The 25,783-nt window shown below is 44.9% G+C and overlaps 1 protein-coding gene across 1 annotated transcript in view; it reads right to left on the bottom strand.

Annotated features, from left to right (window-relative positions):
• Nucleotides 1-25,783, bottom strand: part of ARMH3 (armadillo like helical domain containing 3) — a gene marked incomplete at both ends in the record, with an annotated part of 105,467 nt that overhangs the window by 23,708 nt on the left and 55,976 nt on the right. The window contains one exon of the mRNA XM_079535312.1: nucleotides 1,419-1,497. Within this exon, the coding sequence (XP_079391438.1) occupies nucleotides 1,419-1,497 (79 nt within the window). The remainder of the gene's footprint in view (nucleotides 1-1,418; nucleotides 1,498-25,783) is intronic.

Genomic DNA, 25,783 nt, shown 5'->3' with positions numbered 1-25,783 from the left:
GGATTTAACTTGACCTCCCTGAACTGCTGGAGGATGAAAACTATGCAGAGCTGACAGTGAAAAGCTTGTTTTCTTTCTCAGTCTAACCTAAACACTATGCAAAATTCCCTTCTATCCAAGCCTCCTTTTAAATTGGGCTATCAAAGGCTTTTCTTTTTTTGGAGGCCTGGGCTGATCCAATCAGTAGATCATCAATGAATGAGCATTTCTAACACAAGCCCTCATAAAGCATAGCTGGGGGTACAGTGACTAAAAAGGGCAGAACAATACAGAAAATTGGAGTAAATTAAAACCAATGTTCTTCTAGCCAGCTATATTAAGAAGAGAATAAAAAGCAGTAGGGTCCATTCTTTTTTTCCCCACTGCATTAGCACAGCATTCAATGCGAGACTTTGCAGTGTTACGTATTACAGATCAAGTGGGACAATAAATGGAAAGGCTAGCAGGAAGCATGAGAGGATACCATCAAGTAAGGATGAAAAGTATTCCGGACAGGGAGCGAGGAATGAGAGAGGGAAAAAACGAGTTGTAGAGCAAGATGCAGTCAGGACCTTTAACAAACACAAGCACAGGACCCTACACACACTTTGGTGGAAGCAGCAATCCAAGGTGACTCAAATGAGGTCTGTTCTGGACTGCTTCTGCTCCAGGAGGTCCTGAGCTCCCAACACAGCTGTCTCTGGATGGTTCCCCCCAGTTTGATGGTAGCCCTTTTTATTTTGTCTACCACAAGCTCCCGCAGTCATTCACTTCTTCAAGAGTGATTAACATATAATCCAAATACTTTATTTTGGGAAATAGGCCATCTCTTCCCTTTGTGAGACCCTGCACAGCAGCCTGTTTTCAAGAAGCCACATTTACACATTTATGCAATACAAGCAGGACATGAAGAGTAGAGAGCAGGCCAAATTAAGGAAGGGAAACCTAACTGTATCACTTTTTACTATTATTTACACCTGTTTTTTTTCCTTCCAAAAATCCATCTAAAAGAACTGTTCATGACACGGAATTCAATTACCCTAGAAAATTTCCACCAACTGTTGCCTTAGTTATAAATGCCTGATATCACAGAAGATAACCAACAGCTCTCTAACATGCAAACTCACTGCCAAAAGCTTCCTGTCCCCTTTCTAAACACCAGGATTCTCAGTCCCTAACCACACTTGCTGACAGTGCAGCTCATTTTTATCATTCTTACCCTTTCATCTGTATTTACAGGACCAAGATGTCTGCGTGCAATAGTAAATTAGGCTAAGGCCTTGTTTGTCCTCCTCTCATCCACATCTGAATAAGGAACAAGAAAGCCCCCCCTTTGCCCTCATACTGCTGCACATCATCAGCTGCAGTGAGCACAGGGCACTCCACAATACCTGTATTCCAGAGAGCAGAATGAAGAGACGCTTACACGCCTGGCTTACCTGATCCTCAGAGAGCTGAGATATGTGATTCACTGCAGCGTAAGACTCTATCTTCGGGTTGAAGTGATTGATGATGGCTCTGAAACAAAGAAGGGAAATTGTCACAGGTCTCTGGAGCAGCTCAGAGATGCAGCATAAACTCCCTGCCAGCCTGAGTCAGTGCACATGGAGCCATAGCTCTTCCAAGAAGAGCTTCTCCCTCAATGCACTATACCACTTGCTTTGCTGCAGGCTGAGAGCCCTATGCTGATTGAGTCACACTCACTGGAAAATGCAATCACAGGCACACGTGGGTCCATTTGTTCCACAAGGTTCAGGATTGCGCGGGTGGCAATGGCAGAGGAGTCACTGCCCTACTGGGAACAGGCTGCAAACTGCTCCGTTCCAGCACGAACAGCAACACTGGAGAGTGCTGCCCCATCCCGCTCAGGAACTGTGCCACCTGATCCTGTCCAAAACCAGCGCTGCTTGACATTTTGCTTTATGCAACTTCACTGCCTGGTAAGTTGAAGTTAGTGGCTTTTTGCAGTAGATGTCCATCCTGGTCTGAAAAACGGCAGTCAGCTCTTCCCTGTGGTCATCCATCACTGCAGCCACTCCTTTGACAACTGCAATGACTTCAGTTCTCAGTCTCAATTTACATCACTAGCAATAACATATGCCAACGCTCCAAATGCAGCAGCAGGAACAGCACCCCTCTGCTTTGTGTCTCTGACCGCAACAACATATCTCCCTCTCTTCCAGGTGGATCTACAGACAGGTGAAAAATTGGGGAAAAAAAAAACCCAAAAAGCTGCAGCTGGAATATTTCCTCTATTGTGCTTTCCAGGTGCAACTGAGCAGACAAATGGCCAGACAGTAAGGGCTCCCCATGCTGCTGTATGCAACTGGCCTGGCTCCCACTGGTGAGATCCACTGCCAAGGTCTGGGCTCAGGATGGGAGCAGCCCACACCAGTGCTGGCACAGATGTGTGCTGACAGTGCCTGGAAAACACTTGCCAGCCCAAATTACCACCACAGCAGCCGTCAGGGCTTTTGCTCTCATGTTCATCAGCACAAAAACTCACTGCAGCTCCCTTCACTTCAATGTGTTCCTCCTCCCCCTGCCAGAAAGGCTTTCAGCCACTCTCTCAAGACTTCATCACTGCTAAGAGCTGGTGACTGAGTTCAGGAATCAGTGATGTTCTATGGATAATCAGAACTGGTGGAAAGAAAACCAGCTTGGAAGCATCCTTACCTCTTTAAGGGGATGAGAAGAGAGAGAAAAGAAAACAAAAACAAAAACAGAACCTGCAGATTCATTGCACTGTTCCTAGCCTGTGCAAGGGGCAGACATCTCCCTTGGCTACTGCTACCCATCAGTACATACTCAGCACAGGGGCTCTGCAGTCTCACACAACCCTGCAGCTACATCAGCAAAGCAAACTCAGGAGGCCCCTGCCAGGCTGCTGCACACCCTCTCCCTCCAGAACAGAGGGAATACACAGGCAGAGATGTGCCCAGCCTCTTCCCATTGCAACCCAACAAGAGAACAGCTCCTGTGAGTCATGATCACACTCTCCATTACCCAGCCTCCTGAACACCAGGGCTTTCAAGCTGCATGTTTCATGCCTGGCTGGAGTCGTATTTACACTCCTACAGGACACACTACAAGCTATTGAAAAAAAAAATGGGAATGCACACTTGCAACAACTTAACTTCTGGCTTGACAGAAGGTTTGGCAGCTCAGCAGGGTTCAGTGCACTCATAGGATTCCAACATTTACCAGAGAACAGATTTAGCATTCATTTGTATCCAAGTGCTGTGAAGCACTTCAGCATGGGCCGCCTGCTCACACATCCCTGCTTGGATCTGAGCTAGTGGAGCGGCACCTGCAAGCACAGCTGGGATTCACCCAGGGAGAGCCAGCCCAGCAACCAGCTGCTGCTGCAGTGAGGAACAGCAGCCATTAAAGAGGAGAAAGAATTCAAGCCTCCCTCCTCCTTTCCCTAGAGGCATATGGACAACTCTTCAGCAACTAGAAGTAGTTGAGCCATTTAATTTGGTTCCAAGAACGCTCTCAGTACCAAGAATTCCTTCCTGACCTGAGCTGTTTCCCTAAGCCCGCAGGCTGCCTGGGAAGGAGCAGCACGAAGGGCTTGTTTTGAGCACCAGCTCTGTGCAGCCAGGTTCTCACAGCTGAGCACACACCGTGGAGGCCAGGCTCTGTACGTGGCACAGCTCCTTCTCACACCTGTAATGAAAAATTCCACCTGCACCCAGCAGTAACGGAGCCCTTCTGCATCAACTGCTCCAGATGCACCCCTGCTACTCCTCCATCTCCTGAAAGCTGTGCTGTCCCTGCAGTGTGCTTCTAGGTAACTGGCCTCCTGGGCTGCTGCAAACAGCTGGAATTTCACTTTGCACAGCTGCCACTCCAGGCACGTGCTCATGGAGACAACAGGGGAGCACAGCTTTCAGGCACAGTCTTCCCCTTATGGACAATAGAACAGCAGCTTAGCAGCTTAGCCATCATTAGTTTGCACACCAGAGCTAAATAGCTGAGCCTTGGCAGTGTTTTATTTTTACACTGCGATTGCCTTGATTGTTGGGCTATCAGCCAGTACCTTCAGGGAGGGAAAAGGAGTGGTTAAAGCTCTTATAAAGGACTTTTGATAGGTTGTGCTCTCAAACTTTTCTATCAGTGATGGGGGAAAAAGAAATGAAACCTTTGGTATTCAGAAAACACTACCATCTTCAACACAGCAAGGAAATGGTCAAATGTCATTTGGGAGACAGAACACTGCAGTGCCCCACAGGCTCTGCTGGTGAACACACTTATTTGCACAGCCCAGCTCCCAGTGGGTCTGCCTGCCATTTGTCAGATAAACTGCAGAATGCTTTCAGGACACAGATCCACAGGGGGCAGAAAGCTCAGCAGCTCCAGAGGGATGTCACTGCAACAGCACTGCCTCCTCTGACAGTCACATTTCAGTTACCAGCAAGAGAAGAGACCATCACTGGATGAGGAAGCAAGCTTAACAGGCAGAAGAGGGGAAAAGTGGCACAACAGCCCTGCCTGTGCTCTCAGCAAAACACATGCTCTCCTCACTCCATGCAGCTCTCAGGGAGCAAGCTACCTGAATGCCATGGAGCCAGAAGGCATGAAAAGAGGCATATGAACCTATATTTTTTTCAGGACACTTGCATTTATTTATGCATATATTGCATGCTTACTCTCTGCATATATTTCTTTGGGAAGAAGGGAATCACTGCAGGAAAAAACCTGAAGCGTTCCATCCTGATTTAGGAACCTGGGCGCCAAAGAAGCATATATTTGTATTAGCTGTATTAATCATGTTATTAGACAGTGAAAGCGGGTCCCACTGAGACTGGTGCTGTACAAACAGTGGTAGGAAGCCTCTGCCCCAGGAGAGCTGATGGTCTCAAATACAAGAGAACAGGGAAAGCTCAGAAACTGGGGGAAAAAAAATGCAGTGGCAAAGAAAACATAATGGTGCTGTATTTACTCTGGTCATTAAAGATCTTAGCTAGAAATAAACCGAGGATTAAAAAAGAAAAATCAAAACAAAGCACTGAATGAAGCAGAGAGTCAAGGAAAAGGAGACAGAGACAGGATCAAAGAAAACCAGAGGTGAAGAGTGCAGCACACAGATGATCAGAGCAGTATCAGCTGATCACAGGGCAGCCTGTCTTCTGCAAACTGCAACGCTCTGACAGCCAAAGGTTTCTGTGTTGGCTGCCTGAGGTGACTACAGCTGGGCAGCCTTCAGCTGACTGCTGCTGGCCTTTTGTCTCAAAAATGGATGGGCTGGAAGGTGAGATGTGGGGAAATCACCACATAGGTCAGACTGCCAAGAGCCACTTGAAAAACAGAACAGTGCTGCCCTTTGGAAAAGCTGAGGGTGAAACATTAAGAGACAATTTCTGATGATCCAGTGTGCAGACACAATAGGGCTCCTGTGAAAAGTGATGTGGCATGCATGGAAGAGATTAAATTGATTCCTCAGTTTGATTTGCCACTAGTTGTAAGAACCTCTTCCAGCCCACGTGCACCCACAGCAGTAAGCTATGCACCCTGCCTGCCCTAACCTCGTGCTCTGGGTCCAATGTGCAGGGAAAGCAAAGTCACCCTGCTCAGACAGCCAGCACTCCTGCATGTTCTCTCTGACCTCCAAAGTCTCCCCATCACGCTGTTGCAGATGCGCTAATACCCACTCCTGCTCGATGGCAGCTACATTTCCAGCGTCCTAGAAGACCACACCATCCTCTTGTCCTGAGAAGTGAAATTAAGCACTCAGAAGTAGTACTGAAAGTAGGCTAAGGGAAGAACGGAAGAGTTGCAAACCTCATTAAGGAGAACGGAATGCTGAGCTATCACTCACTGCAAGAAGCTGGTCTTTGCACCTGCTCTGCTGGCCCAGCATGAAGAGCCTGATATAAAGCATGTGTACCCAAACACTTCCTGTACAACCAGGACAGCACAAAAGCTCATTTCTTCCTACATCCTGCTAGGGTGGAACACAGAAGGTAATACCTGGCCGATATCCACCTCTTCACATCTTAGCTCCTCTCTTTACAAAATGGGAGTCAGAACAATTGCCTCTACAGTGTTTTCAAGCAACAAAATGAAGCAGGCTCAGTGTTGTACTGTGCAGTATGTCGCAAACCACTCAAGCATAAGGCAGCAAGTAAATTACACCCAGGGACCAAAATGAACAAACCGCCTATCTTCTTCCCTGTCACACTCCTGGTTGCTGAGACCTGTGCAAAAGCTCCCAGCCAGCAGCCTGCCTTCCTGCAGGAAGCTGTGTCTCAGCAAGCTTTTGTTTGGGGCAAGAATCCTGCTGGCATTGCTCCTTCATGCACACCCAGCACTCGAGGCTGTAAAACCCCATCTGTTTGGTGCCTGCAACAATTAGATTGAGTTACTCTGTATGTACAGCTCCACCTGGCAGGAGGTGAGAGGGTTTGGATTATTTTATCACATGTCCATGAGGCATTGCTGTAAAGCATACCTACCTGCCATACCTAAGCTATGAGTGCCAATTAAACCCAAGCAAACTCCCTGGAATGTTTCACTAAATTCTTCCTTCTGCTGCGGTTTAACCTTAGTCTGTTAAATTTCTCCTGTTCCTACACTTTAATGAGTACTGACATTAGGCTGAAAGACCACAACTCAAAGGAGGAGGCACCTTCCAGACACAATAAAAAAACTGCAGGGAAGAATGCAAGACAAAAGGGTATTTGAGTCAAAAGCACTTGCTTTACAGCTTACAGAAAGCATCTGAGTCAGCACTTCTGTAATTTCACAGAAGAAATGAGCCTGCTACACCTGCTCAGTTCTGCCACACCGAAATCTATTGATCACGATGACAGGCGGCACAGCAGAGGGAGATACGTGGTCTATTTATTTAATAAGGAGGGACAAAAGCTTTCAGCAATTGCCTGCACTGTTTTACCAAGCTCCATTCAGCAAGAAGCAGAGGATGTGATTCGTGACCCACATGCAGCTCTGCAGTGTACCTTTCCACTGCTTGCTGGGTACTAGGCTGATATCTTCCTAGCAGGACATGCTGATCTTCTCAGAGCTCACATCCATACATTTAAGCCAAGCAAGTCAAATACCTCCATCCCCACACTTAAACCACTTCAACTTTGGCTTCTTTTCTAAGGAAGTCTTCGTGGGTGAACTGTGGCATCCCATCAATTCACATTTTCACACAGCCAAAGCAACACTGGAATCACTCTTGTGAGACTCTCCCAGGTGTATTCATTAGCTCAGTCATAGCCTGGATGCATTTCTGTTCCCTTATCACAATTAGTAGGCATCGAAATTCTAATTATACATAACCAACAGCACTGCTAGTTTAACTAACAGGAATGACAAAGTAGAAAATGTTGCCTGTGCATTGGGAACAGAAGTATCTGTTGAAGCACAGAGTGCAAACTGGTCTCTTCTCACTCATCTACTGGTCTGATGGACTGCTCTTCTACAACGAAGCTATGACTTGATAAGGAATAAATTTCTTGTCTCAATCTATAGTTTATAAGAGAAATCAAGAAAAAGTGTTTTAAAGTGGTTTATCAGACAGAGCCACCTCCTCTGTGAGGACCAGAAGTAAAGAACTTTTGGCAAACGTTTATTCTCAGCAGCCCCTCTAAATGGGTCAGCATCTTCCCACTGTTTTATCATTCACATTACAGACTTCCATCCAAGCCTCCTGAGGCACAAGGCACTACAAAACCTCAAACACAATCAAAAACTGCAATATTTTAAATTAGTTTTATGCCCATTAGTAACTTAATTAGTATTTTATCACAGGATGCTTAACTTTAAGGAAAGGAGAAGATCTGGCTTATTGGATGCCATGCTCAGTGCAGAATACCACGTGCAGCACAGGCACCAGCTTCCAAACATATCTAAGTGTGAAATTTAAGTTTATAAATCACCCCACCAGGACCTTTTAAAGTTCTCTGAGAAAGGCAACAAGGATGGCTACCAGTCTGGTTAACATAACCAACACGTGCCATCGGCCCCACGTTATCTACAGAATGTGGAAATGACTCTTACTCCCCTCATCTCATCTGATGGGAGCCTGCAGGTATTGCATGTGGCCCCGAGCATCCTAATTGAGCGCTATGGCAGCAAATCTCTTTAGATAACCAACTATAGCCTTATTCTCCTGGCTCCCCACAAATCCTGTGCCTGTGACAGAAGTCCCAGTGGGAAAGGAAGGCACTGTTTGTCTGAAGTGACTGAGTGAAGAACAACATAATTGAGCTGTGAAGCAGTGCGGAGATCACATCACACTGAGAGAAAGAGAGGAAGGAACACTGCCTAAGCAAGAATCAACTGCAGTCAAACCTACTTCAGGAAGGAAATGAAGTTGAGTCCCACAATGATATTTAATTAACTTAATTACAGTAAGTGTCAGCTATAGCTGCACCTGCACAGCCATGTAATCATCTAAACAGAATTCACAACCTTAACTGCTCAGACACTACCTGCTACCACGTAGAACAAAACCTGTTATTTACAGTCCAATCCTCTGAAAATACAAGATGCTGTAAAGCTCACAGTATTTCCTCGTCAGACAGGTGCAAATGAGAATCACCTCTGCTGGGAAACGCTCGATGGAAGCCACCACAGAAATGTTTTTCTCCTTGTCTGTGCCAAACCCAGGACCAAGACCAAAAGATGACTGATGACAACCCCTGCCAGCCCCAGAGTGGATGCCATGTCCTCAGTAAGACGCCACATACATCAGCTGGGTAAGGTGGCTTTCAGTGCCAAGGTAAGCTATACAGCCAAACACCACTGCAGCTGAATGCACGATGTTCTTGTGATGCTATTTATTTCCTCTTTGAAAGCCTGGGACATCTGTAGTTGGTTAAGATTCTGTTCTCTTAAGGCAGGGTATCTGGTTTATGGACCAGTGGAGAGTTTCATCTCATCGCAGGTATGTAACTACTGTGCTGGACCTCATGTGCACCCATCTATTTTGTTCTCTTAACTAGACCTGCTGCCCTCCTTTCCCCAGCTCCCTCCAGCCAGACCTCAGCAGATCTCACAAATCTGAGTATTTAAGAGGTGATGATGAGAAGCACGACTGATTGCAACTGAACAAGTTATCAGTTCAGTTATCATTACCTACTGACACCAGGCAGCTGTGGGTATTAAATCCGTTGTGACTGCAGAGAGTAATGCCAAACTCTGAGCCAACCAGCTCACCTATGTTCATAGTTCATTTTGCAACAGTGAGGACAAGAAGAGAAGTGGGGCTCAATTAATCACAGCCTAGCCAGTAAGCGACAACTTGTTAAGTCACCAACCTACAGCAAGGGTTTTCAGAGCCATGGAATGTGCTCTAGGATTGTTTTGATTTTGGAGGTTTCTTTTTTTTGTGGGTTTGGGTTTTTTGCACATCTTTATGCTGCCCCAAGCTTCAGTCAGATGTTGACAATAACCATTCAGCTGAACTGGCAGCCAAAGGACAAAACCGTGCTTTGGGAGCACATTTTCCTGTGCTACATGAAGGATGAGAGAATTCTTTTCTTGTCAAATTCCCACCCTCATCCACACTCATACCTGACATAGATACCTATGCTTGCTGCTCCCTCAAAGCTTTGGGTTTGTAACTTACACCTACATTTACTTTTTCAGCTCTGTTCTTTTTATGGGTGCTACTGCAGGCGAGGCCAGTGGAGTGCATTTTGTGTTTACAAATGGGTTCTCCAATCTAAGAAGCAATGGAGCATCACATGTTTCAGAGTTAATTGCTGATGTTTTCCCATCAAATAAGACAAAGCCCAAACTACAGCACTCTACTACTGATGTCTTTTTATGCTTTGAAAGTTTTATCATGTTCAAGGCTGGAAAAAAAGCCATGTTTTTTCATCAGTTACATGTGATATCAAAGAGGTGTCAGAGGATCTGCAAGCAGTCATGAGGCCTGGGCCTGCATTTACTGAGTATATGCAAAACTAGCAATGAGGGATTCATGCTGTGAAACTTCTGACACCCTAACCCAGGTCAGACACTGCTCTAAGCGATGAGCACCGCCAGGGGAAAGAGCAGTACCAGCTGAAGTTGTGCTAACAGGCCTGCTGCAGCATCAAACAGTCACGCTGCCCATTATTCATCTACCAAACTGTGCTTTCCCTTCACCCTGTTGCACTTGCTTAAGTCACCACTTTCCTGACCGTGTTTAGAAAGTATTCCTCACCATCAGCTTTCTATGTAAGTTAGCTTGCATGGCAAAATTTCCCTGTCTGTAGCAAGACTCCTTCTGGAATTAAGCCACACAAGCCATTAGAGAACTCTGATTATTATTTGAAATACCAGGTCAGATGGTTACAGAACCCATTCAGTATCAAAGGGATTAATTGCTGCTTTAACAGCTAACATGCGTTAGCTGAGGGACACAGTAAAAGTGATACGGGCTGTGGCATTCGATGCTAATGAGCAGTGGCACTGATCAGTTTAAGAGAGCCAATGCCTGACACCATACTTACTGTATCAACATTTCCCAAAAAACAAAACAAGACCAGAAAAAAAAAACAACAAACACAACAAACTACAAAAGAAAACAACCACTAAGGAAACTGGAATGCTTTTGTCATGGTTCTATGTTTTTGTTTTTGTTTTGTTTTTTTTATGGTTTCAGTATTCCACATCAAAACATCATGTAGTGTACGGGGTATTAAAATGTCACTGCCCCAATTCCAAGTACCTATCCCTGTACATTACAGCAGTCACGGGATCTGACCCTTCCGGGGTGGGGGGGCGGGCTCTTGCTGCCTTGCAGTGGGTGCTGGAGGGTGCTTTCCTAGCCGTTCCAACCTTCTCAGGTTTGACTCGGTCCCGGGAACTCTCTCTCTCTCATCTTGTCTGATTTATTAATCTCAATTTCAACTAAATTGTATATATTGTGTTATTTTGTATTCCGATATTATAGTAAAATAAGTTTTCCTCCATAGATTGTTGCTGCTGCTCTTTTCCTCCCTTCCTTCCTTCCCATTTTTGTGGGACTGGGGTGGGGGGGGGGGGGGGGAGGGCAGAGGCCTGTCGCCCCTGTCACGGACATAGATTGATCTGGTCAACTCCGTGACAGATTTTTGGCGCCCAACGTGGGGCTCGACTGCTTTTTAGCTTTTAGAACGAATCTTTTTTTCTCTCTGCTCTTAGAGAGCTTCGTTAGGGAGCATTATCAGTAGTTCAGGTTTCTGTGCTGGAAAACCTGACCTTGAAAGATTAGGCGTACTGCCAGTGTTCTGGGATATTTGTAAACTTTGAGCACTACTTAGTCTGGGTAGTGCCTTTTTTTCTTTTTTTTTCTCCTCCTCTTGTTAGCTTCAATTCATTAACCCCTTTTAGCAGGCACCACCGATGAACCCACTCGTTATCGTGGGGGCATTGTGTAAAGGATTTAAAGCAATGGTGTTACTCACAACCTACTGGCCAATAATCCATCTCACACTTACGTGTTTTGGAATTGCATCAGTATATAGCTACCTAAGGGCACTGATGGAGACACCTATGTTTTACCTACTTGCAATGTGGTATGATTTGAATTTTGACATTTACATCCCAGAAGGAATGGCTAATTTCACAAACAACTACATCCCAGAAGGAATGGCTAATTTCACAAACAGCTACATCCCAAATGGAATAGCTAATTTTACAAACAACACAATGTTCAGACCAGTCTCCAGGTTTTCTTCTCGGTTTGTCAAACGTTTTTCGAATCTTGAATTAATACTCATGTTGGTGTGCATGTCGTTAATTTTCCTGAATGTACTCCAACGCATTCGTAATAAGGAGTCTCCTCCAAAACTAGAGAATGATGACTGGCAGGGAATATGGAGAGGTTTAGGAAAGGTCTTAGAAGCATGGGGACCCGCAGTGTCATGGGATTTTACTCTTGAACACCTGTGGGATCCTGAGAAATTAAGCCAGTATTTGAGTCAGGGACTATGCGACTTACATAAATCTAGGGAGGTACAACTTATTTGGGGTTTGGCTTGTGCTTACCGTGCCCTATATAATACCATTCTGGAGAGAGAGAGTTTCCGAGCTGAGGTTCAAGCCAAAGGGGAAAATCCCCAAGTCAAATCTAATCAATCAAAGGAGACACCAGTAACAATACCGGTTGCTCCTGTGGAGGGCAAGAAATGGAAACGAGTGTCTTCGCGTCTTGAACGAAAAAGAGAAGAAGAGGAGGAGGAGGAGGAAGATCCAGGCGAGGGGCCCTCCTCAGAACCACCACCATCGCGAAAGGCAAAAGGGAAAACTAAGAGACGTGCAGAAGAGAGTGATGAAGAAGAAATCTCTATTACTACTCGCCGGCCTCTAAAGATGACTGAAATCCAAGGTTCAAGAAAGGAGTTTACACGGCACCCGAATGAAAGTCTTGTTTCCTGGTTGGTTCGCTGTTGGGACAGTGGGGCCCATAGCTTGTCTCTGGATGGTAATGAAGCTCGCCAGCTAGGCGCCATTGCCAGAGATCCAGCTATTGATAGAGGAATTAGTCGGTGTTCGGATGAGTCTGCCTCCCTCTGGGAACGAGTGTTAATAGCCGTGAAGGAAAAGTATCCCTTCAAAAATGGCTTGAAGATTGTGATGAAAAAATGGGATACAGTAGAAAAGGGTATCCAGTATTTGAGGGAAATAGGCGTGGTGGAAATGTTGTATGACCCTAACTTTGTTCCTAACCACCCACAACAAAACCGCGACCCTGAAAGAGTGAGGACAACGCCTGAGATATGGCAGAAACTCGTGACAACAGCGCCGGACAAATATGCCTCTACACTAATGTCAGCGTGTGACAGATACAACGAACAACAAAGAACACCCTTAATTTATGAATTAATTCTTACGCTCCAAAACTATCAGCAGTTGCTATCCCCCATTCACGCTGCTGTAGCCGCTATCTCAAAAGTGACCGACCAACTGAATGAAACGCGGGAGCAAATGTCTCAACTGATTAACCGTGACAAACCTGTAACAGTATCAGAGACGCTTGATGAAGATCAGGATAATCAAATGAGTCTAGCAAAGGAGATGAAGGAGATGATGAAATTTATGCGAGCCCACCTAACTAAAGACAATGAACTTTCCTTCTCACGTGCACCATCAAAAATCTCAGCTGTTAGAGGCAGACGCTCTCCGGCTCAAGTAAGGGGTAATACACCGCGAATTGTCTTATGGTATTACCTACGTGACCATGGAGAAGACATGAAGAAGTGGCACGGTCAACCTACTCCCGTACTACGAGCTCGGGTGAAAGAATTACAAGGCAGATCAACCACCAGTGCAGTTGCTCCAGTTACCACAGGTAATGAATAGAGGGGCCCTGCCCTCAGTCAGGGGGGGGAAAGGGATAATAGAGTATATTGGACTGTGTGGATTCGATGGCCTGGCACATCAGAACCACTGAAATATAAGGCCCTGGTGGACACTGGTGCACAGTGCACTCTGATGCCCTCGAGTCACCAAGGGACAGAATCAATCCATATTTCTGGAGTGACCGGGGGCTCTCAAGAATTGACTGTGTTGGAGGCTGAGATAAGCCTCACTGGTAAGGACTGGCAAAAACATCCTATTGTGACGGGCCCAGGGGCTCCATGTATACTAGGTATTGATTATCTCAGAAGGGGGCATTTCAAGGATCCTAAGGGGTATCGATGGGCCTTTGGAATAGCTGCTGTGGACACAGACAACATTAAGCAGCTGTCTGTTTTGCCTGGCCTGTCAGAAGATCCGTCTGTTGTGGGGCTGCTGCAAGTAAAAGAGCAGCAGGTACCGATTGCCACAAAAACGGTGCACAGGCGGCAGTACCGCACCAACAGGGATTCCTTGCTCCCCATTCATAAGTTAATTCGTCAACTAGAGAGCCAGGGAGTGATCAGCAAAACTCACTCGCCTTTTAACAGCCCCATATGGCCAGTGCGTAAAGCCAGTGGAGAATGGAGGCTGACGGTAGACTACCGTGGCCTGAATGAAGTCACACCCCCACTGAGTGCTGCTGTGCCGGACATGTTAGAACTCCAGTATGAACTGGAGTCAAAAGCGGCCAAATGGTATGCCACCATTGACATTGCTAATGCCTTCTTTTCCATTCCTTTGGCCAAAGAATGTAAGCCACAGTTTGCTTTCACATGGAGGGGCGTTCAGTATACCTGGAGCCGTTTGCCCCAGGGGTGGAAACACAGCCCGACCATTTGCCATGGATTGATCCAAACCGTATTGGAACAGGGCAGTGCTCCTGAGCACCTGCAGTACATTGATGACATCATTGTGTGGGGCGATACAGCAGAAGAAGTCTTCACGAAAGGAGAGCAAATAATCCAAATTCTTCTGAGTGCTGGTTTTGCTATTAAGCGAAGCAAAGTGAAAGGACCTGCCCAGGAGATTCAGTTCCTAGGCATAAAGTGGCAAGATGGCCGTCGTTACATCCCGACAGATGTGATCGACAAAATCACTGCTATGTCTCCACCCACTAGCAAAAGAGAGACACAATCTTTCCTGGGTGCAGTGGGCTTTTGGAGAATGCATGTTCCAAACTACAGCCTCATTGTAAGCCCCCTTTATTATGTGACACGAATGAGAAATGAGTTTACATGGGGCCCTGAGCAGCAGCAGGCTTTTGAACAAATTAAACAGGAGATAGCCCGTGCCGTGGCTCTAGGGCCAGTACGGACGGGACAGGGTATAAAGAACATCCTCTATACTGCTGCTGGCGGGAACGGTCCCACTTGGAGTTTGTGGCAAAGAGCATCAGGAGAGACCCGAGGCCGACCCCTGGGATTCTGGAGTCGAGCCTACAGGGGGTCAGAAGAGGGCTACACTCCAACTGAGAAGGAGATCTTAGCTGCATATGAGGGGGTTCGGGCTGCTTCTGAAGTAGTTGGTACTGAAACACAGCTCCTTCTGGCACCTCGACTGCCAGTGCTGAACTGGATGTTTAAAGGAAAGGTTCCCTCCACCCATCATGCTACTGATGCCACATGGAGCAAGTGGATTGCACTGATTACACAACGAGCACGGATGGGGAACCTCAGCCGTCCAGGAATCCTAGAGGTCATCATGGACTGGCCTGAAGGTAAAAAGTTTGGAACACCACCAGGAGAAGAAGTGTCACGTGCTAAAGAGGCCCCACCATACAATGAACTACCAGAGAATGAAAAGAAATATGCCCTGTTCACAGATGGCTCGTGTCGTATTGTGGGAAAGCATCGCAGATGGAAATCTGCTGTGTGGAGCCCCACACGGCAAGTTGCAGAGGCCACTGAAGGGAAAGGCGAATCAAGCCAATTTGCAGAGGTAAAGGCTGTCCAACTGGCCTTAGATGTCGCTGAACGGGAGAGGTGGCCAATGCTCTATCTTTACACTGACTCATGGATGGTGGCAAATGCCTTATGGGGGTGGTTACAGCAGTGGGAGCAAAATAACTGGCAAAGAAGGGGTAAACCTATTTGGGCTGCTGAACTGTGGAAAGACATTGCTGCCCGAACAAAGAATATGGTTGTAAAAGTGCGCCATGTAGATGCTCATGTGCCCAAGAGTCGGGCTACTGAAGAACAGCAAAACAACCATCAGGTAGACCGAGCTGCCAAAATTGAGGTGGCTCAAATAGACCTGGACTGGCAGAACAAGAGTGAATTATTTCTAGCTCGGTGGGCCCATGAGACCTCAGGTCATCAAGGGAGAGATGCAACATACAAATGGGCTAGAGACCGAGGGGTGGACTTAACTATGGATGCCATTGCACAGGTTATTCATAACTGTGAAACATGTGCCATCATCAAACAAGCCAAGAGGATGAAACCTCTCTGGGAGGAAGGGCGATGGCAAAAGTACAAATATGGGGAGGCATGGCAGGTTGATTATATCATCTTGCCACGATCTCGCAATGGTAAGCATTATGTGCTTACTATGGTGGAGGCAACCACTGGGTGGCTTGAAACATATGCAGTACCCCATGCTACTGCCCGAAACACCATATTGGGTCTCGAGAAACAAGTCCTGTGGCGACATGGCACCCCAGAAAGGATTGAGTCAGATAATGGGACTCATTTCAAAAATTCTCTTGTAAATACTTGGGCCAAAGATCATGGCATTGAGTGGATTTATCATATCCCCTATCATGCACCAGCCTCTGGTAAAATTGAACGATACAATGGATTGTTAAAAACGATGCTAAAAGCACTGGGTGGCGGAACATTTAAGCACTGGGAGAAGCATTTGGCAGAAGCCACCTGGTTAGTCAATACCAGAGGATCTGTCAATCGTGATGGTCCTAACCAATCCAGTTCCCTACATACCGTAGAGGGAGATAAGGTCCCTGTTGTACATGTAAAGAACATGTTAGGAAAGGCAGTTTGGGTTCTTCCAGCTTCCGGAAAGGGCAAACCTCTCCGTGGTACAGTTTTTGCCCAGGGACCAGGATCCACTTGGTGGGTGATGCAGAAGAATGGGGATGTTCAGTGTGTACCACAAGGAAACTTGATGCCGGGGGAGTGCAGTTACTAATTCTATGTATATGTATATAGCCATATGTGTGTAATGCATTTTAATCATTTTTTGTTTGTTTGTTTATATGTATATATATTTTAAGCATGATGTAACGATGTAGAATAAGGGGTGGAATGTCATGGTTCTATGTTTTTGTTTTTGTTTTGTTTTTTTTATGGTTTCAGTATTCCACATCAAAACATCATGTAGTGTACGGGGTATTAAAATGTCACTGCCCCAATTCCAAGTACCTATCCCTGTACATTACAGCAGTCACGGGATCTGACCCTTCCGGGGTGGGGGGGCGGGCTCTTGCTGCCTTGCAGTGGGTGCTGGAGGGTGCTTTCCTAGCCGTTCCAACCTTCTCAGGTTTGACTCGGTCCCGGGAACTCTCTCTCTCTCATCTTGTCTGATTTATTAATCTCAATTTCAACTAAATTGTATATATTGTGTTATTTTGTATTCCGATATTATAGTAAAATAAGTTTTCCTCCATAGATTGTTGCTGCTGCTCTTTTCCTCCCTTCCTTCCTTCCCATTTTTGTGGGACTGGGGTGGGGGGGGGGGGGGGAGGGCAGAGGCCTGTCGCCCCTGTCACGGACATAGATTGATCTGGTCAACTCCGTGACAGCTTTCTAAAGGGCAGATCTATATTTGGCTTTGCAGACAAGACACACTGCAATTCTCAACAAGCAAGATGATTAAAATTAGAGCAGAGTTGAAGTTTTCTTATGAAGGATTTCAAAATTCAAAAATCTGGCTTTATTTCAAATTCCAAGTGATGCTCTGCGATCTTAAACCTCCATGAAAATTGCATATTTCTCTAATTCGATCAAACACTTCATCTGGACAAAACTCAAGATTTCAAGCCCAGCTTGAAATGCATACAAGAATTCAGGAGGAAAAACTGTAACAAATCACATGTTCATACTTCCTTCTGGTAAAAAAATGAGATATTTCAAAATAAAAACTGGCAAATATTGCCAAGTATTTTGATTGCAGACTGCCACTGGAAAATGATCCTATCCAAGCTCTTCCCAGATTTCTTTACTATAAACCCATCGAAGCTCTTGCCTGAGCAAAAGCAGCCCAGGAGAGCAGGAGTAAACACGGTGCTTAACCTGACCTGAACAGCAAACCTGAGTGTCAACAAACATTAATGACTTACTGCATCCAAAACACTTCTGCCATTATTCAACAGGCAGAATTAAGAGTCAGCGTGAAAAGAGCAAAGACTGAAACTGAAGCTCCTATAGATTCTCTGCTCTTATGCGTTGGGGCAGCTGCTATGAGCTCCAGAATCAGCTGTGCTTTCTCAGACCCTTCCCCAAACCAGCTCTTCCTGACCCAGTAATAGAGCCACATCAAGTATTGACAGCTTTCCTAGTTTCATTAAAAGGCTTTCAATGCATCATCAATCATACCATTGCATGGTAATGGATTTCAGTCATTTCATGGAAATGGAAGTTAGCTGTTCAAGGTCATGTTCTCTTCCAGCTTGAAGGAGGAGCTGTGGTTCAGCACAGCCATTCCATAGGGCACAGCCCTGTTCCTTTGAAGGGTTCCCCCCTGAGGTGACCCTAAGAGTCAGTTCACGTCCCACCTTCACATGCAAAGTGCTGCTATGTTCAAATTGCAGGTGCCAGACCCTGGAAGCAGGTAAGCAGACCTCTAACATCAAAGTGTACCTTGATGTCTTGACCTAAAGACCTCAGCATCCCCAAAGCCAGCATATAAGAACACCAGCACCACAATATTACTTCCTTGAGCTGTTATGTTTTTGATGTTAGTTACCAAAATAGAGAGACTGCTGAAATAAATAGCATATTTAATCTTTCTTTAAGTTTGAGGCCATCTCCCAGCATGGATTTCGTGCTCCCATCCATCAGCTCCACAGCTAAGCATGGAGGCTGAGCAAAAGAAATTCAGGAAAAAGCTATTTTTTAAGCAAGGAATAGGACTGAAAAAAAGACTCCACCTCTCTTGAAGGCACTCAAGCTTTTCTTTGCCATTGCAACTTACAATAAAGCCATTGCAGTTCTGAAACACAACAGAGAAAATCCCTGCTTCTGTGTGGAAACTGAAGCACATACGGGTGAAGATACAAATGACAAATGTGACACTGAGCAGCAGTCCAAGCTCCGCAGCAATTTGCCCACTCTCTCTTGCAGCAGAATTCCTCGGCTCCGGCCCACATTCATGGAGCACAGTCATGACTGTGATTGCAGAAAGATGAAAAGCTTGCAGCCCATCACCATCACCTCGAATCTCTCCTTTGCCCCCTGCTCTCAAGAGCAGCAACAACTCAGAATAGGTCTCAGGGCAGACCTGTTTAATTGCTGCACTGATAAATTTCAGTAGAATGTACAGAGGTAATTCTCTCAATGCAAAAAAACAAGCCTGAAGCACAGAGATCAAGAATTAATTTGTTGAGTTTCAAATGCAAAATGAGACCTTTGATCAGCCTTTAGCCGATCCGTGTAACTACATCAGCTTATCTGAACTCCCACATACCGCAGGCTGTTGTGTTTCACAGCACTACCCTCGCACTGCATACTCCCAAAGCAGCAGCCAGCTAGAGCATCTTTCATAAAGGCATCCTATTTGGATATGAAGAAAGAACCAAACAATTCAATAGCTTACCACAACGGTTAATTATCTGTCAAAAATCAGTACCTAATTTACAGCTGCCGTTTGGTTTCAGGGTCTAGCTTCCAGTTCTGTTTGGGCATTTTGTCCTCTCAAAGATGCTTGAGCACTCTGAACACAATATCCCAGCTTTAGTTTTAAGGAGCGTAAGATGGTGAAATCTCAGTAGCATTTCTATGAACCTCTCTGACAACTGAGTCTTCTCTGTGCTTTTTCTGTTTGTTTTAAATACACTTTCTGAAAGTCACCAGATAAAATTGCAAAAACTAAGTGATTCTAAAAGTCACTTTCCTGATTCTGCTAATGTTTCAGGAGTCAAATTAATCTCTTTAGCTGAACATTTCATGAGAAACCGAGAGTAAAGCTGTCAGTCAATGCTTCTTATATCACTACTTTGCAAGACACAGCCCATCTTTGACAGGCCAGCGCTGTCTGATACATTAAAAAGCAATTCAGACCACTCTACCTCATCCCCTCCCTTGATTTAACCTTCTGCCAGCCTTCCAGTATCTGTAAAATTTATCACAAATTTGTATGCCCTTCCTAATGACCAGAAAATACACCACATAGCACTACGCTCACACCCATCATCTAAGAAAGCCCATGCAAGATGCCTTTGCCTTCTGATGATGCTCCACCATAAGTGCTTTGTCACTTATTCTCAAGTGAATGTTAGCCTATGATTCCAAACTCCCCAAAAGTGCCTGCCAAAAGACAGCCTGGTTCTTACAGTTTATCTGCTGTAGCCAAGACAAAGCACCTGATGCTAATACAATTTGAAGAACTAGAGAGTTCCAAAATTGGCTTGTAGCTCTAGCCTGCAGTGTGCCATTTGATCATATCAGCAGGTTTGGCATTATCAAGTCCAGAACAGCGACAGGAAGACAAGTCTCAGCTCTGAAAATAGGATGCATCCACATTTCCTCAATTAACAATGCCCGTACCACACAAACACATTCTTCATTTTGCAGCTGTGGTAACTAATATCAAGTAACTGCCAGGGAAACATTGATCAGAATGAATTTACATGCACACAAATACATTCTCTCTCCTCTACAGGAACCACTGTCCATCAGTACAGAGGAGAACCCAAGTTCCCATGACCACAGGACATTTTGAAGTGAAATCATCCTCCTTCCACAGCCACAACACACTGGGTATTTCTAATAGTGCAAGGAAAAAATCCCCACTCTGACAAATACCCCATCCCTCTACCTATTTGCTTTCTTTACACATAGCAGCAAAATAGAGCAAAAATCCAATTAAATTTCCATAAACAGGTCATCTCTAAAACTGCCATATACTTTCCAGAAGACTGCCAAGAAGTTCAATTTGGACCTCGTCCAACCCAAAATACATTTTGGTGCCCTTAAGCCCGTGGAATCTCAAAGGAACAAATTATTCATCAACACCCCCTACTAAAATGTACTCTGCAATGTTGCTAGAACAAAATGGCAGTTTGCTATGAGTGAGCAAAATGATTTATTTAGTATATATATGTACAGGCCCAGACAAACTGCAGTCCTTCTGACAAAGGGGCATACAAATGTGGGGATTATGCAGACAAATCACAGGCGCAGAGCTGGATTTCACTATACTTACACTGCGTGTTTATATGTGATTTACAATGAGTTTCAGATCAAGTTTTATAATATTTTAACATTAAAAGATGTTGTTTTATAAAGTTGATTACCACTTTAAAAGATGTTGTTTTATAAAGTTGATTACCACTTTCAAATACCTATCTTCCCACCTCTGTGTGTTGACTAATACATTAAAATAGAATAAGACAATATACTTTCTGCTTTGCAGCTATGAGAAACTCCTAACCATGATTAAATTAGCTTAGTTCAACCCAGACCAAAATGATATCTGGGATGTTCCTACAGCACATTCTATCTAGTACGCATGCATTATTTATGGCATTTACACAAGGAGAATTGAAGGCTTTTATAAACTAAGACACAAATCAATACAAGCTCTTAGCAGATGGGGTCTTAGTAGGGTTCCACAGCAGCACCACTCCCTCCTGAGCAAACTCTTTCAACTGAATAGCTGACAGTGCAGAAGCAAAGGTTTGCTTAGAAAGATGTGAACCAGAGGCACCCTTGGCACCCAGCACGGCAACGAACATTGTACTTGCCTCCTTTATAGGCTAAACAGTGAGGGCTGCTTCCATGCCACAGGTCACCTAAACTGCTTCAAAAACATCAGACTGCAAGCAAGCCTATCGCTCTGCTTTATTTCACTCCCCAAGCCACGATGAAGCGGCAGCAACACAGATGGCTTTCTCTGTCAGAGGCACCATGGATTAGTGAGGAAATGGATGGGAGGTAAATTCAGCCTGGCACTTAGTCCAGCAGCGTACCACAAAGCAGGCACTTGCAGTCTCTGCTGTGTGATACCTGCAGCAGGCAATGCAGAGAGGGGCAGAACTAGCCTGGCGAGACCAACATTGAGCAGGAAAATCAGCTGGAGCCACAGAGCCTTAGGTCCTCACCTCCACGCAGACGCAGCCAGTGCCCACAGCTGGGCCAACAAGGGCTAGCAGATGACAGTATGATGAGCTGCCTCACATCTGCCTCTTTCCAGATAATGCACTTTTAATCCACTGTGGCTGGTCTTCATAGATAAATGCTCTTCACAAAGTACAGATCATTATTTGAGGCACTCACAGCAGAGGTCTCACCCTGATCCATTTGTTTTCCTAACCCATCTAACTTGTGCTCTGAATGAGAACTGATGATTTTGGATTTAGTGAAATTGAGGTTTGTCTTCAGAGATTTCTATTTATAGAGCAGTGCAGGAGGATCTGCAGTATTCAAAAAGAAAAATGAATGAGTGATAAATTATCCATCATGTACTTCCTTTAAACAGCAACCTGCAACAGAAAAACTAGATTATGTCCCTGCTCAATTCATCACTCTGCAAAGGTTCGAGTGAAAACATTTGTCCCCTAACCAAAACAAAACACTAAGGGCCTTTATCTTCTTATTTTTAAAATCTAAAGGTCTCAACAACTCATCCTTTTTTAGCTGACAAACTACAGGATACTGAACTGGTGAAGACCTTTCTTCTCAGCAGCTGTATTTGAATCGCGTTTAGCAAGAAAGAAAAAAGGCAGAAAGTCCTGTTAGTCTTAATTAAAATCATGCCTTGCTAAGCTGGCATGGTTTTCACTTCCATGAGACTTATGAGTTCATGATCCTGACAGCTCCTCCTGAGCTCTTTCTGGAAGGAGGAAAAAAAAAAAAAAAAAAAGGAAAAAATGAGGATAATTATTGAAATTCTGAAGTAAAACCACAAGGGAAGAAAACTCTTCCAAGGTTCACCATTCCACTTGCCTCTCCACCAGCGCTCCAACACTGACACACTTCTCTGCCATTCCCAGAACACTGCCAATGGCTGCTGGACTGGAGACCAGCTCAAAGGGAAGCACAGTCATCCTAGGCATCCCTCCTCTAAATAAATTACCAAGGACAACCACATACAAGCAGCAGCAGAAAGCCACAGAAAGGTTTGGAGGCCCTCTTTTCCCTATGCAAAGCCGATGTGGGTCAAAATGACAGCAAATGACTCCTTGCCCTAACAATGAACCCCACAGACATCTAGCATGGGATTTCAGCCTCCTCAACACCAAGGTAGCGGCAGAACCTAACAAACCGTACGCATACCTCTGACAGGTGACTGCAAGCGAAGTGTTCATCCTGAAAGGAGTGGGACAGGGCTGCTGGCACACTGCCATGCCCTTGGTAAAGGTTGTGAAGTAAATAGCTGATGCCTGAGAAGTTGCTGACAGATAAAATTTACATAAACATTAAAATTTGCCACAGTGAGCCAGGTAGCAAAGGCCAGCTCACTTGCCTCAGTCTGAAAGAAACTGAAGGAACAGTGTAAAAACAAGACAAGAATGAAGTGCTGCTGCCTCAAAACAAACTCTGGCTTCCAGTCCCAAGCAGCTCAAGGTGATACCTGAGGCAGGGTGATATCTGTATGATCAGTAACGAGTGATGGAATTTTTTTCCATTAGCTTATATAATCACTGCCTCAAATTCACACAACCTCTTAGCTATTTCCCAGCTTAACTAAGTCTTACATAAAACAGGATCTGCCTGGTTTTTAACTCACTTGATCTTCTGATGCACCCTCCTCTCGCAGCTGTTCTTCTCTGTGATATTTACTGCCTTATAAAGTCTTTTATTCTCTGCCATCTCTCTTCCAGATTGAAGCACTGTCATGTATACAAACACTCTTCATAACACATTTGGTTCCATTCCTTCAGCCACTCTTCATCGTCCCTTCCTGAAACTTTCCTAGTTCTGCTACGCCTTTTTTTGAATTTTCTCAGCTCTGAATACACAGCAAATAAAAAACCAGATTAATTAATACAAAAATTTGCCTCTGGGGAGCAATCCCCATTGAAGATAACACACTGCTTTCTTGGGAACAGCGTGTGTTGGGAAGCAGCAGCACATACAGAGTGGTATATGAAGTTGAGAGAAAACCAAAAATTGTAGCTGGTAAGAGAGAATCCCCACTTTAGATCGAGAGACATGAATGACTTTAAAAACAGAAAAGAAAAAAAAAAAAAACAAGAAAAAAAGAGAAAACATCACAGTGGGAACACTTAGATACAGGCAAATGCCAAAAGCTTAGTGTTGTAAAAGTACAGAAGTTATTTTGTGCATGCATATGGGGGTAGTTGCACGTGTAGTCCAGGAACAGACTAATATCTCAGAGACCTGTGTAAGTCTACACAGAGAGCTCAAAATGGCTTTTTCTGAAGTTTTCCTCAAATCATTTCCTGTTTGCCTCCATAGCTTTGTTTCAGATATTCTTCATTTAGATATTTCAGATACCTTCATTCAGATATTCTTCATTTCTTCATGGTCTAGGGAGCCTGCTTTGCAGGGGGGTTGGACTAAATGATTGCTAGAGATCCCTTCCAACCCCTACATTTCTGTGATTTCTTGCCCTAGATTGCTGCACAGTGAAGCTATGCAAGGTTAATACCATTCCCGTGTAGCACAGGAAAGAAAACAGAAAAATCCCAGCACGCATCTTCTTACAGCGTGATACCTCTGCAAAGGAATCTGAGGCTGTTTCTGAAAAAGGGGGTGAAGGGTTCTAAAACAGTGGGCAAAAGAAACACACCACTTTCCTGAGGCTAGGTGAAAGCATGCTGTGCTGAACAATTTAATAGTTAAATAGAAGTAGAATATACCATTGTAATTAACATACAAAGAACCAGCATGGCCTAGCTAATCTCATCATGAAGAGATCGAGTAAAGTAGTGCGCGTTTTATGGAGCAATTTAATCTGGCAAGCAATTAATCGTAAGAGCACTAAGTCAAACGAATAGATTTCCCTTTAAGGAGATCACATTCATCATCTGTAATGTATTCTGAACTGCAGTTTGTTAACCGGCCCCTGAATTTTACAGAAGACATTCCCTGTCTTCCTTTAGTGAAGAAGTGATCCCTGACTGACGGGAAGGAGTGGCATCAGTCTTTCCGAAGCAGCTGGCCTATTAGCACTAATAGGCTCTGAATCACCGACACAGGAAGAAAATAACTTACAGAAAGATGCAACGAGTTTTTACAACCATTATACTTTAGAAAAATCTACAATGCTATTTACTTGGCTGTTTGAACCGTGTTTTCATTCATTGTCCAGCCATTCAGTAATGTCCTGGAGCTGACATGGTTAGTAAGGCGGGTGCTGGGAGCCCTGCCCACTGAGAACCTCAGCATGCTTCTCCTACCTGGGTGCCCTGGCACATAGCCGGGATGCTCTGCCTCTCTGACCTCTCCTATCCTCAGTACAAGATTATCCTTTCCTAACTGATTCTAATTGGATCTGCTTAGATGGCATCACTCTAACCGAACACAAGACCACCCCAGATACTCAGTGCTCTCACTGTTAGAAATCCTTTGACTTTCAACTTTTATTTATTCATGACACTCCATGCCTGTTTGTCCATGTGACAAACTTCATTCTAGCTTCAGAAGCTGCTCCACTTGCTTGTTTCCCACTACATTAGTAAACATTCATTTTCATTTTGCTGGTCTGTGCAAAGCACACCTTAAGTGCCCTTTCGAAGGGAACGATGATGGCTCCTCTTGCTCGTGTCTGTGCCTGTACTCATCCAAGTTCAACTCGGAACATGATTTTGAAGGCCTCTTCTCTTCCTGGGAAAGGATCTCTTCTGCTCATTCTCCCATCTCCCTGTGTAGCAGTATTACTGATCTCAAGCGAGCAGTTTGGATACTCAAGATAAGCCATCTTACAGACTGCTAAACTCTACCAAAAGACATACGGCAACATTTCACATGATCTGAAAACCTCACAGCATTCACTCAATTCGGCTATAACTAAAGAGTGTACGTGAAAAAGACTGCTAGAGGTATGCATCTTCTGCCCCACTGCCACCCCGAGTCCATTCAGAAGACGGATTTCCTCTGTCTGGAGTTGTGCTGCCAGCAGCAGACTAACGATGAGAAGAGACCTATGCCTGGCTGCCTTCAGCCCCCTTCCATCCTGCTAATTTCCTTCATGCCCAGCTCAGGTTGCAGGCATGAATGTAAAGTAGCTCCATGCCAAATCTAAGCTAAACAAAGAGTAGTGGAGATAAAGCACAGTGGAGAAAAAGATAAAAAAAAAGAAACCCATGAGTTGTTTTCTGGTTGAGACTAGA

The sequence above is a fragment of the Tetrao urogallus genome (genome assembly GCF_951394365.1).
Source record: "Tetrao urogallus genome assembly, chromosome: 5".
NCBI classification, from domain to species: Eukaryota; Metazoa; Chordata; class Aves; order Galliformes; family Phasianidae; genus Tetrao; species Tetrao urogallus.
The sequence above is the reverse complement of the archived record's forward strand: the minus strand, read 5'-3'. Positions and strand labels throughout refer to the sequence as shown.